Below are 11,256 nucleotides of genomic sequence, written 5' to 3'. Positions count from 1 at the left end.
GGCGGCGTAAGAAACTCGCACGGGGCCCACTTTTTTACCAAAAAAAGTGAGAAAAAAATTAATCTTTTAAAATAAAGTTTACAATTTTGTAACTAAATATTATATACAATATCCACATACATAATTGAAAGTCCTATAATAATGAAGAAGTAGCCTTGCAAGAAGCCATCCTACTCCCAAGGTGTGCCATCGTTTATGAAATTTTAACGTTGTTAGTGGCGGCCGAAAAGGAAGATCTTCCGACCGAGAGAGATAGCATGCTCGGTCAGGCCGAAGCCCACTGACGTCATTTCAGACGTTGTATATATCTTACCGTTCTCCGAAACTTCGATAGCGCGATGCAGGAATGTTAGGCGAATTGTGGGTACCGCCACATCACTCCCCCCCGAAGACCTGTGGTATTCTTCGATGCGCTTGTGTTGTCAGGTGTGGGCCGAAGCTACGCGTGCAATGACCAGGAGAGGAACCCCGTGCTCTGCTTGCTGACCGGTCGTTGTAGCCTATGGCTGCCCCGTTCAAGCCAGACGCGGGTTCGACCGGCGCGGACCTCCAACGCGGCTTATGGTCGAGGCGACCCGGTTATGCTTGATGTCTGCTGACGTGGTGCGGAGGGGCGGGGAGTGTTGATAATGATTAATGTCCAGAAGGATGCGTGTTCTTGTCGGTGGTCACCAATTTAACGTTGTTAGTGGCGGCCGAAAAGGAAGATCTTCCGACCGAGAGAGATAGCATGCTCGGTCAGGCCGAAGCCCACTGACGTCATTTCAGACGTTGTATATATCTTGCCGTTCTCCGAAACTTCGATAGCGCGATGCAGGAATGTTAGGCGAATTGTGGGTACCGCCACAAAATCATTGACCTTATATAATAGGCTTTGGCACACAAACGTTCTTTAACTACTTTTTTAAATTTATTAATGGAAAGATTTTGAACATTTTCTGGGATTTTGTTGTAAAGGCGTATACATTGACCTTTAAAAGATTTACTGACTTTACTAAGTCTGATCACCGGCATATCTAGCTTGTGCTTATTTCTAGTATTCCTAGAGTGAATGTCACTTTTAAGTTTAAATTTACTTATATTTTTTCTAACATATATTACATTAACCAAAATGTATTGAGAAGCAACAGTTAGAATACCAATTTCTTTAAATTTATCTCTCAGAGATTCTAAAGCAGACATTTTATAAATAGAACGTATGGCTCGCTTCTGCAGCACAAATATTGTATTAATGTCGGCAGTGTTTCCCCATAAAAGGATTCCATACGACATCCTACTATGAAAATAACTAAAATATACTAATCGTGCCGTGTCTTCGTCAGAAATTTCCCTAATTTTTCTGACTGCATATGCTGCAGAACTGAGCCTACCTGCAAGATTAACAATGTGAGGACCCCACTGTAATTTACTATCAAGTGTAATACCTAAGAATACAGTGTTGTCTACTAAATTCATCTTCTCATCATTTAATACTACATTGGTTTGGACTTGCCTAACATTGGGCAAAGTAAACTTTATACATTTAGTTTTACTAGAATTTAAAAGTAAGTTATTAACATTAAACCAATGTACTATTTTTGAGAGAGCACTGTTTACCTCGTCGTAGTTCGACTGTTGTCGCTTCACTTTAAAAATAAGTGAATTAGTGTCATCAGCGAAAAGCACTATCTCATTATTATTACCCTTAACTAGATAAGGTAAGTCATTTATATAGGTGAGAAAAAGAAATGGGCCTAATATAGATCCCTGTGGGACACCTAATTCTATTTTGGTTCCTTTGGACCTTTTACTATTTACCTCAACCCTTTGAGTCCTATTTTTAAGGTAAGAAGTCAAAAGGCTGAGAGCAGAGTCTTTTATTCCGTAGTGGCGCAATTTCCTGATCAATGTAGCATGCTCAACACAATCGAAGGCTTTGGAGAGATCGCAAAACACACCTAAGGCATCCTGCGACTCCTCCCATGCCTCAAAAATACTGCAAAGAAGTCCTATACCAGCATCCGTTGTGGATCGACCCTTAGTAAACCCGTATTGATTATCATGTAGTAAATTATTTGAATTAAAATGTACTAGTAATTGTTTTAAAATAATTTTTTCAAATATTTTACTAAAGGTCGGTAGAATTGATATAGGCCTGAAATTCGTGGGATCCGATTTAGTTCCGGCTTTGAATAAAGGAACAATCTTGCTATGCTTCATTAAGTCACCACACACCACACCATTTTTTATACAGTCATTGAAAATCATTGCTAAATGAGAAGCTACGATGTCAATTATTGATCTAATAATTTTTGTGGACATGCCCCAGAGACAATAATTGTCGCGTTGTTGGGCATTGACGTTAAACGTTAGTGTGGCCCGAACATAAAGGGTCTACCACTTTACTAATAATATCTATGGACGCTTCACACCACGTCAGTCTGACCCCATGCTAAGTACCTAAAGGACTTGTGTTACAGGTACCAGACAACGGAAATATATTTAATACTTTTTATACCATAAATATATTTAAGATTTTTATTCTAACATACACATATTTAATACACATCCAGACCCGGGAACATTGAAAACTTTTTGTTTCGTCGGCGGGATTCGAACCCGCGACCCCCGGCTTGAGCTATCAACGCGCTCACCACTGAGCCACTAAGGTCGTCTAAGAGGTCTTTACTAAAACAACTGACTTGACTCGTTGACTATACTGACTACTTTTTTAGACTTTTACTAGACTTTCGACTTGACGATCATCTGGAAAAAACCGAGTGCCATATTATGAAAAAAAAGAAGGAGAAGAAAAACTATTTATTGTTTTGAACCGGTATCGCGTCATTATCAATAATAATTCTAATAAAATAAGAATAAAATGAAGCAGAATGCAAAGAAATTTGCTAGTGCGGAGCAAAAGTCTCGTCTAATACAATTAGTGGAAGCCGATCCAGATCTAAACAACGGAAAAATTTCCAAATCTTTTCCAATAATTGAAGCAAATAAAAGGTGGCTTGCTATAAGCCACGAACTAAATTCCTTACCGGGGGTCAAAAAGACTTGGAAAGAGTGGCGTAAAGTAAGTATAAAAGGTTCAACAGCTAGTGCTTTTAGCGCTCATATTTTATGTATTTATAGCTCCTAACTCAATGTACATGTTTCTCATTCTGACCAATATTTATTGTGTATATAAAATAGGTATTTTATATACACGATACAATTTTGACCAATTTAATAATATCATTGATTCTGACAAAGTTTTATGTTCTTCAGACTTGGCAGGACAGAAAGTCAAATGTCAAGAAAAGAAGGAGAACTTTGTTAAGCTGGCAGGAAAACTTAGGAGACGGCAGTACGCCATCGGAATGTCCTACACGGGCGGACTGCTTGATCACTGTCGACCAGGGGGCTTTGGTGGTTCAAGGCCTAAAGATAGGAAATGCAAAAAAATTTGCTAGCCAGGAACAAAAGTATCGCCTACTGCGTCTGGTAGAGGCCGACCCACAGCTGAAAAGCGGGAAGTTTACAAAATCATTTACAAAATTTGAAGCAAGAAAAAGATGGATCGCTATAAGCCACAAACTAAATTCTATACCGGGGGCCAAAAAAACTTGGGAGGAATGGCGCAAAGTAAGTAGCTGTTCTTTTGATCATGACACTGGACATCCCATAAACGCTCAATAACCTGGCAAGATATCTAGCAGGTTTAATTAATACACAACATGTCTATAAGAGATTAACAATAATAATTGAAAATTCTGTATAGTGATACAGAATTTTCAATTATTATTGTGGTTTTATTCTCCATTCAGGAGAATAAAACCAATTAGGGACAAAGACAGGAATTTTAATGATTAGTCACTACTCCTAAACTTCTTTTCCGGTTTAATATTTCTGTTAGACATTGCATTTTTAAGACTTAGATACAAAAGTTAACTAACTAAAGGAACAATATTATGTTACAGTTAATGACATACTCTTAATTTTCAGACGTGGCAGGATAAAAAGGCAAATGCTAAGAAGCATACTAGACACCGGCAGACAAACTCACAGAGTAGACCACCACCAGAGCCCCCAGTGGTGGAGAGTTTCCATGACAACAACGACCAGCTGTCGTTCGGAGAAAATGATGATTCCCAAGAATCTAAGCCTACATTATTTGGTAAGATTTTGTTTAGGTCCATAATCCTAACACTCCTAGGGTCTGTAGTAATCCCTTCAATGCTTTGTTCGTCTACAGTTTGTTTGTCCTGCTTTGATAATTTTGGTAATTATTTTGAACAGAAATAGTCAAAAATATAGACCTATGTTCTCTAGCTAATTAAATTTATTAAACATTATAGTTTTCTCTAAAGGTAACTGAAGCCAAAGATTTAGTCTTAAACATTTAATTAGTTAACTAAACTATTGGCTACAAACTTAATTTCATTGGACATGGATAATTTTGTATGGATTTCAGATTTTTCACAGCCTGGGCCTAGTGCAGAAAATATACCAACATTAGGTAAATATTTTGATACTTACTGTATAATATTTTTTATGAGAATACTAGGAATTAGAATACAAATTCAGTATACATTTTTTACGTTTTACCACTTACATGTACCTTGTCAACCTTGTTACTGAACAATAATGTCTAAAAGTGGTAAAGGACCTCTTGCCTAGTGCCTACAACTCCACCCAAGTAACTTAAATCTCATTGAAACAATGTACTTTTAGGGATATAAAAAAGCCTATTAAATGTTAATTTACAACCTTGAACTTTTCATTAAAACTCATTTATGTAGTAGTTTTTGCTTGAGGAAGTAACAAACATGGGCATTGGGCATACTCTTACCCCCATACTAATAAACGTTGTATAAGCTTTGAATAGTTATACAGTGTTTTGTTCCTGTCACACAAGCGACATTTTTAATTGGATTGAAGAAGACAAAACACTGTATAACTATTCAAAGCTTATACAGCGTTTATTAGTAAGGGGGTAAAAGTTTTGTCGGTATAATCTTAGGCCCGGTACACATTGGTACACATGCAAGCACGCGTATGTGCGCGCTTGCATGTGTACGCTTCAATAGAATCCGGGGTTCTCAAAACGCGCGTTAGCAAAGCGCGCACTTAACCCGCGCTTCAAAACGCCCAATGTGTACCCGCTCTCGTACCCGCTCTCAGTCTGATAGTGTGATATTATTTACATATTTAAATAATTCAATCGCCTTTCAGATAGCAGTAACCACAAATCATCAGATGTAAGATGGAGCGCGGACGCAGATAGGCAGCTGCAACAAGAACAAAATTCCTTTGAGGCCATAACGGAAAGACTTATGAGAGAAAAGCTAGAGATTAAGAAGAAATTCTACGAAGATTACATTAGGCTAATGAGCTCACAGACACAGGCGCTCGTCGACATCGCGGCCGCGCTGAACGGTGCAGCGGCCATGACTGATGTGTTACAGTAGTGTTATTAATACATACAATTGCTTTCTTTTGCCTGACGCTATACATACTGCTACATAAATCTTTACAACTACCACAACTACCTTGGTAGGTAGGTAGATTCATCGAGGTTCATTTTAGATATATTGTAATTTTGTCTTGTGTTTAAAAGCCATGACACGTATGTAATATATGGACGGTATCTGTAAATATGCAGTATAGACTATAGATGTAGGAATAATTGTAAGAAAGTAGATAGGTGTAGCTTCTACACCTGTAAGTACAATATGTATAAATACACAATACCAACCAAACAGAAATTGAAAGCAATTTAAAAATTTTAACAGCCAAGTGACCAATTATTGTGATTGAATTTATATTTTTAAGTATAAATAAATTATGTTGCAATTTTTTCGCTATATTTTTCCAAATCATCTCATATTAAGGTTGTCTGGCAGAAACTGCTGCTAGCAGTAAGACCGCCTATTTGTACATATTTTTCCTTTATTGTGTTTTTTAAGTTTAAGTTTAGTTTTATTTGTACAAATAAAGTATTTTCTATACTATTCTATCCGAGCTCTTGTAAGATATTATTATAAATCTGTAATTTGGTTACGTTTGTTTTTTTAATTAAATATTAAAAGTAATATTTCCACATATATTTTATTATTCTATGATTCAACAAACGAATATAAAATAATTATAACAAAATTGTACTCGAAATGACTTTTAAACTATCTCTAAATTTTCCTACTCGTCAACAGATGGCGTTATGTCACTGATTTTCCACCGCTAAACAATTGTTATTTTTGAATTAAAATATAATTTATTAACATTGAACAATCGATTTCATTTATCCGACTATCACGTGAGGGGAAGATTCAGGATCGTCTGTAAGTTGTAATAGAGTTAAAAGTTCCCTAGGCAGAATATAGGCAGAGTCTGTATTTTCACACTTCATCGTTCATTCACTATTATAATTGTGATTATAATAATACCCGATAACGCTCCCAACTCCGTAGTGCCATAATCTGTTTATCCCGCGGCAACCGTTAATTTTCCCGGGATAAAAGTATCCTATCCTATGACCTATCCCGTTCCCGGGACTCAAAGTATCTCCATATTAAAAAGCAAAATCGGTTCAGCGGTCTAGGCGTAGGCCTGAAGAGGTAACAATCAGACAGACAGACACCTTTTCGCATTTATGATATTTTTATTTATTTATTTATGAAAGATTGTTGATTTTGTATTACAGAATATTGTTTTCCCGAAAATATGAAGCACTGGGGAATGATTCCTTTTTTGTACCTTTCGGGGTTGAAACCCTGGGTCCGTGGGGTCCTGGTGCCAAACAAATGTTCAGAGAGTTATCCCAAAGACTGGTTGAGAAAACTAACGATCCCAGAGCTGGCGCTTACCTCGGCCAACGTATTAGTCTTGCGATACAGCGAGGTAATGCTGCCAGCCTCTTGGGTACATTGCCAACAGCCTCTGACTTAGATTTTTTTATATTTTAGCATTATTTATAGCAATTATTACTTATTATTATAATTATCATGATATATTTAAAATTAAAAATCTTAATATAATATTATGGCACTTCGGCTATGTCTCCGTGGCCAGTGTAGAGTATTTTATGAAAGATAATAATATTAGATATTATATTACATGTACATTGTACAAGTCGGTAACAAGTATTATTAGGTACAGCAAGGTCAGCAAGTACCAAATACTTATTCATAGAAGTCAGAACCAAGTGTATAGGTCCATTAAGATAAGTCATCAGCAAGATAAGCTAGTAATACTATTATTAAAATTTGCACAAAAATAACTGCGAGCACGCGCGGAAATTGAAAAACCTCTTTTTTTCTCGGCACGCGCCGCGGCATCTGTCGTGCGGCGTGCGCGTGCGGCTTTCCCGCGCGCGCGGAGTTCTCTGCTGGACTGTGCAGTGTGCACACCTCTGCGCGGCAAAACCTTTGACAGTTGACACGTCATGGTCATTAAAACCTCACATTTGAATATTATTATATAGCTACATAGATATTATGGTTACTTATCATTAATTCTCGTCTATAGCGCCTTTTGTTTGTTTATATAATTTGTTGGGTTTATACCCGTGTAGTAGTCGCTATATTGTTTAACCATAGAATTATTAGGTACTGTTATGGGGCTTACCTTACCTAATTATTATTATTATCATTTACTTTCGTGCCTCTTTCTTAAGTGAAATCGTTGAAGTTCCACGTGGTTATGAATAATTTACGAAAATTATAAGAGAAGCGGCTAATAATTATTGTGCTTGATGCGCTGCGTAAATGTGCAATGAGCACCATAAAAAATGACTCCTGCTCAGTACCGAATTTACATTATATTTTATGAGTGTAGGCCACTTATTTCCGCCGCCTAATGTACGAAATCTGTCGGTCCCATAGGACGCTGCCGCCCCTAGGCCGCAGCCTATACGGCCTATTTATAAATCCGGGGCTGCTCCTGCTTGCTTTGGTTTCGGCCACCAGGCACCGACACCGAAGGGGATATGTGAGCTTTACTATTAGGTAAGTATATTGCACTAGATGACGCCCGCAACTCCGTTGCGCCAAAACTCGTTTATCGCCCGTTTATGTCAATGTTTTCTATGACCTTACCCAGATAGTACGTATGCTTAAGATTTAATCGTAAGCGTAATCGTTATACCAACGATTAAGATCATTCACAAATTCGTTCGAAAGAAAATCTACTGACTGTCAAACTAAACGTTTACGTAAGAAACCCACATTTTTAAAAATCTCACGTGAGATTTTTGGGGCGGAGTGTAAAAAGTAAAATCTCACGGAATCTCACCAGGGGGGGGGGGGGGGGGGCGTGTCACAAAATTAAAAAAAAAACACCTCACGTAATTTGTGGACGCGCCCTAAGGCACTATAATTTAAAACCATCTTGATAAAATACCAAATTTTATCAAAAGTGGTTCAGCGGTTGGGCGTGAAGAGGTAACAGACAGACAAACTTTTGCATTATATACGTACATAATATAATAAGTATTAGTTTAGATCATAAAAAATTAAATAAAGTAGACTAAAATTTTGGCAGTGGGTTTTTTGTGACATACTTACTTAAATCCAAAATGAAAAAATAGCTATAACTTACGTTGTTGCCTATAGTTTCCTCTTGTGAATGTGACGTGGCGTGGCTTAAAAGGGTTTTCCTCGCACGATCTGCATTTTTGAACCATTATGAAATAATATCATCAATTATCCTCGGATTTTACACCGTGATGCTGACTGTTGAGGATTGTTAAAGATTACGCAAGAAATAAATTAGTCATGTGAAAATTGTTGCGTTAGGTTAGGTCAGCCTGTCAGCATTTTTCCTGATTTTCCTGATCGTGGGCTTTACTGTTAAACATATAAATTATGTAGAGCACATTTTTAGATTTGAGTCAATAGCTCATTGTATCCTTCCCCAATAGATATTTAGATCATACTTAGCCCTTATATTTAGTAATTAAGTATTATTATACTGTGGAGCGTATTACTTTATTTTTTTAATAAATAAGAAATATGTAGGTATACTTATTCAACATTCGGATATTCAAATGACAAATTTAAAAAAGTACTTACTTTTGATTTCCTACACGTTACCTATTTGCTGCTGTGGTCCTGGAACCCTTCATGGGCGAGTCCAACTCGCACTTGGCCGTTTTTTACATATTATATTTTACGCCCGTGGTTGTCTGGAAGAAACCGCTTAAAGGCCACCATTTTGCAGATTTTCATTGTCTTGTTATTATTTCTTTTGTTTTTGTGGTTTTTTATTGTTTTTTGTTATCTCATATTATGTGCAAGTAAGAATTTATTATTATTGTTAAAATTTAAAAGAAGTGATCAAAAGATAGACCACATTAGCTTGTATAGGTAGGTACCTACTTGTAAAGTTTATTGTCGGTTAGTAATCACGCCAGCCTCTTGTAAATTACGAAAACAGATAGAGATAGAATTACATTAAAGCCAGGGTTAGTTTTAGCTCTTATGCTTTCTCTAGCCAAGTCTTATGCTTTCGTTGAGCAGACTAAGTAAGTAGATAGATTTAAGAATAATTATAGTGGCGCAAGTAGCTTTTTATTAATCTTTTTGCTTTTTTAATACCTTTTTTATGGTTGTCTGGAGGAAACCGCTCAATTTTTTTCTTGTTTTGTTTTTTTATGTATGCGAATAAAGAGTTTATTATTATTATTTATTATTACCATCCCGTATCAACACCACCACCTCAGTGACTTGGTGACAACTGATATCGAACCTAGAGATGACGCAGCTTTTTCCTCCGTTAGCAACAAGATGTAAAACTGACAAGGGAGAACCCGCCGTTAATTGGACAATGGGGTGGGGTTTACCACGAATAACACGATCATGGCCGGCCATTAGGTGACAATGGCTGGGGGTATGTCACGCCGTGTCACGAGGTGGCCCAGGATCAGCGGACCGCGAAATTATCGGAAAACACCGACCTAATCGATACTACGCGATTTGATTGACGATTGTCACGCTGGACTGGTAATAATTATTGTTTTTGCCGATAAAAAAATTTATAATATATTTTTTAATTTTGTTACTGAAGTCTAGGCGCCGTAGTCTATCTCGTTTTGGCTTTTGATATACTAACGGCAATTCCCAATATTTGATCTATCTCTGGTCTTGCCCTACTAGAGATAGGAATAGCTCACATTAGACATTAGAGACATATTATATTTTATGTCAATTGTGAGCTATTCCTACCTCTAGTAGGGCAAAACCAGCGATAGATCAAATATTGGGAACGGCCGTTAACAAGCGGGGAGAGCGAGGTCTTCACTCTTCTTGTGGTACAAATAGTTGAAGTTCTCAGTGTGCGATAATTGATAAAGTAATGTCATTTTTAGGGTTCCGTAACCAAATGGCAAAAAACGAAACCCTTATAGATTCGTCATGTCTGTCTGTCTGTATGTCCGTATGTATATGTTACAGCCAATTTTCTCCGAAATTACAAGAGCTATACTATTGAAACTTGGTAAGTAGATGTAGTCCGTGAAGTACATTAAGATTTTGATACAAAAATGGAAAAAATATTAAAAATTTTAGGGGTCCGCATACTAGGTACACCGTACAACTGAAACAAAAAAATATCTAACCTATTGCGTGTGGGGTGCCTATTAATAGGTCTTCAAAAATCGTTTCTAGAATCATTTGTTTCTAACCTGAATAGTTTGCGAGAGAGACTCTTCGAAAGTGGTAATATGTGTGCCCCCCCCCCCCCCCTCCTCTAACTTCTAAAGTAGGGGCATGATAAGAATAAAAAAAAATATATGATGTACATTATATACTATAAAAACTACCAACGAAAATTGGTTTGACCGAGATCTAGCAAGTAGTTTTTTTTTAAATACGTCATAAATGGTAAACCAGAATTTAACTTTCATTTATAATATCAACTGAAATATAAAATAAATCAGAAACCTTTTAATTTCCTAAAAATAAACATTATTACTGCTGCGGAACCCTTCATGGACGAGTCCAACTCGCACTTTGCCGATTTTTTTGTCATTATATTCGGGAATCGAGAAACTGTACCTGCGCTCCGTCACGCTGAAGTCGGAGAACGGCAGTGACGCCCGTGCCGTGTCAAGACATGTCTACGACATGACAGTGTCATGCTACGACTTCAGAATCAGAGTAAACTAGCTGACCCGGTAAACGTTGATTTGCCATAAAAATTATTTCTAGTATCAATATAAAAAGTAGATAAAAACTTATTCTCTGGCCTAACGAATGTACTTTATGTATTTTGTATAAAATTTCATTAAAA

The 11,256-nt window shown here is 37.0% G+C and overlaps 1 protein-coding gene across 1 annotated transcript; it reads left to right on the top strand.

Annotated features, from left to right (window-relative positions):
* The first annotated feature begins 2,819 nt into the window (after positions 1-2,819).
* On the top strand, positions 2,820-5,567 carry LOC121739088. The gene is made up of 5 exons (XM_042131409.1): positions 2,820-3,061; positions 3,256-3,612; positions 3,973-4,144; positions 4,442-4,486; positions 5,203-5,567. Exons 1-5 carry the CDS (start codon positions 2,861-2,863, stop codon positions 5,436-5,438), a joined length of 1,011 nt encoding a protein of 336 aa, XP_041987343.1. The 5' UTR covers positions 2,820-2,860; the 3' UTR covers positions 5,439-5,567.
* Positions 5,568-11,256: the final 5,689 nt, after the last annotated feature.

This window comes from Aricia agestis, chromosome Z (assembly GCF_905147365.1).
Source record: "Aricia agestis chromosome Z, ilAriAges1.1, whole genome shotgun sequence".
NCBI classification, from domain to species: Eukaryota; Metazoa; Arthropoda; class Insecta; order Lepidoptera; family Lycaenidae; genus Aricia; species Aricia agestis.
Note: the sequence above shows the minus strand (reverse complement) of the source record. Positions and strands in the feature narration are given on the sequence as shown.

Excerpts from the sequence above, each read along its gene's own strand:
- LOC121739088 (XM_042131409.1), top strand. The coding sequence starts at position 2,861 with ATGAAGCAGAATGCAAAGAAATTTGCTAGTGCGGAGCAAAAGTCTCGT. Across the intron at positions 3,062-3,255 it reads CTTGGAAAGAGTGGCGTAAA|ACTTGGCAGGACAGAAAGTC; the intron begins GTAAGTATAAAA and ends TATGTTCTTCAG. Across the intron at positions 4,145-4,441 it reads ATCTAAGCCTACATTATTTG|ATTTTTCACAGCCTGGGCCT; the intron begins GTAAGATTTTGT and ends TATGGATTTCAG.